Source organism: Austrofundulus limnaeus, unplaced genomic scaffold, assembly GCF_001266775.1.
Source record: "Austrofundulus limnaeus strain Quisiro unplaced genomic scaffold, Austrofundulus_limnaeus-1.0 Scaffold466, whole genome shotgun sequence".
Classification (NCBI taxonomy): Eukaryota; Metazoa; Chordata; class Actinopteri; order Cyprinodontiformes; family Rivulidae; genus Austrofundulus; species Austrofundulus limnaeus.
Window position 1 is genome coordinate 248,161 of NW_013952868.1, and position 2,052 is coordinate 250,212.

At 36.5% G+C, this 2,052-nt stretch overlaps 1 protein-coding gene across 1 annotated transcript in view; it reads left to right on the plus strand.

Annotated features, from left to right (window-relative positions):
* The window catches only part of hadhab (hydroxyacyl-CoA dehydrogenase trifunctional multienzyme complex subunit alpha b), a 12,875-nt gene that overhangs the window by 6,681 nt on the left and 4,142 nt on the right, over nt 1-2,052 (plus strand). The window contains exons 13-15 of the mRNA XM_014025293.1: nt 610-781; nt 891-977; nt 1,070-1,210. Coding sequence (XP_013880747.1) covers nt 610-781; nt 891-977; nt 1,070-1,210 — 400 coding nt within the window. The remainder of the gene's footprint in view (nt 1-609; nt 782-890; nt 978-1,069; nt 1,211-2,052) is intronic.

The window sequence follows — 2,052 nt, forward strand, 5'->3', positions numbered from 1 at the left end:
GGCTTCCTCCGATCGATGACTTTCTTTTTTAGTGGAGCAATTTCATCAAGAGGTTTGCATTAAAGTTGTAATATTATCAACAAGAGCATCTAAGCTACTGTTCTCTGTTACATTATTCTGTAAGACAGATGAAAATAAAGATGGAAGAGATTCTTTAAATTTAGCTACAGCGTTCTCTGATAAACATCTACTATAATGAAATTAACTCTCAGTAGCTATAAAATCAGCCAATGTAAACTCAAAGGACATATTATTAAGTTCTAACTCTCTACACCATACGTCAGAACCAGATCAAGAGCGTGATGAAGGGAGTGAGTGGGTCTGTGGACATTTTGATTAAAACCAATTGACTCAATTAAATTACTAAAARCTATATTTAAGCTATCACTTTCACTATCAACATGAATGTTAAAATCTCCCATTATTATAATTTTATCAGTTTTTAATAATAAATCAGTCAGAAAATCTGAGAATTCTGATAAAATCTGAGAATAAGGGCTCACTTCGTTAGATTGGTGTAATTAAGAAGGCAACCTTTAACCTTCAAACCACTTGATGTTTTAAAAAAAAAAACCTGTTCATATTTTGCTGTTTTAACTTTTAAATAAGGCTCAATGACAAGACCAAGAAGAAGAGCATCACGTCATTTGAGAGAGACTCCATAATGTCCAACCTGACTGGTCAGCTGGATTACAGCGGCTTTGAAAAGGCTGACATGGTTATTGAAGCAGTGTTTGAGGATATAAACATCAAGCATGCCGTTCTGAAGGAGGTGGAAGCTGTAAGTCTGACACCAAGTTGCCYACGGAGGCTTTTCTTTCTAATTAGTTGCTTTTGTTGAAGTGAATCCAGTCATTTTTCATTTTGATCTAACAAACTTTTCCCCGCAGGTTGTGCCCCCTCACTGCATATTTGCAAGCAACACATCTGCTCTGCCCATCAAGRATATTGCTGCTGCAAGCAAAAGACCTGAGAAGGTTTGAACTTACGAGCTGTTTGGTTTATAAAAACAAACCTAATCCTTAATTACAAGAAAAAAAAGAGTAAAATATTTTCTGCTTGTCCTTAGGTGATAGGAATGCACTACTTCTCTCCAGTGGACAAGATGCAGCTTCTTGAGATTATAACCACTGATAAGACATCAAAGGATACCACTGCCTCTGCTGTGGATGTTGGCTTAAAGCAGGGCAAAATCATCATAGTTGTTGGGGTGAGTGTTAATCTTATAAGTGAAACATCCCTCCTCCCTCCAGTTGTAAGTCGTGAATAGCAAAGCATATAAAACGTAACTGTTTACCCACCCGAGTCAGAGGAGGAAAACAACTTGTTTTCCTTTTCTTGTTAACGTGGCGATGGAAAAAAGACCTGAACTTTAGTTATTTGTGTTGATAAATCCATCCGCCAACCAGCTTCTGCTCTGTTCTGGGAGCGGATTGTTTATTGTTTGTTCATTGATACGGAACCATAAACTTCCGCTGCATGTCCTCTGCTGTGTCGCCCTAAATAATGTTTCGCCACCAGAGGGCGCACCGCAAAGGCTGAAAATGCCTGAAATCTGTCAAAAATGATTGGTGGCTCATAACATGATGATTAGATTTTTTTTATGATCATCGATTTATACTTTAGATTGTATTATACTTGAATAAATACAGAATGTCAAGGTAAGTCACAGTAACTGATGACTGATAGATTTAGGATCCTAACACCAGCTGATTGTTGCAGCCTGATTGCTAAGTGTTTGGAAATTTGGTTCATTTTTCATAACAATTTTGTACAACTATCAATAAGCAAAGGGACTGGTGCTTAAAGGGATCCCTGATTAGTTGTAACATTAGACTTTATTTGATAAACATATATTTTAACTGTAAAATAAAGACTGTAAAAATACTGTAGGCTGTTTAGTTTTTATAATTTTTAAACTAAAAGTTTAAAAATATATCACACGGGTGGGGCCATTTAATTTACATGCAAAGTATTCTGGGTAAATTATGATGTGGATAGGTCATCAGTGCGAGGCTGCTTGTGAGCTATATCCACCCTGAAGCTTAATCT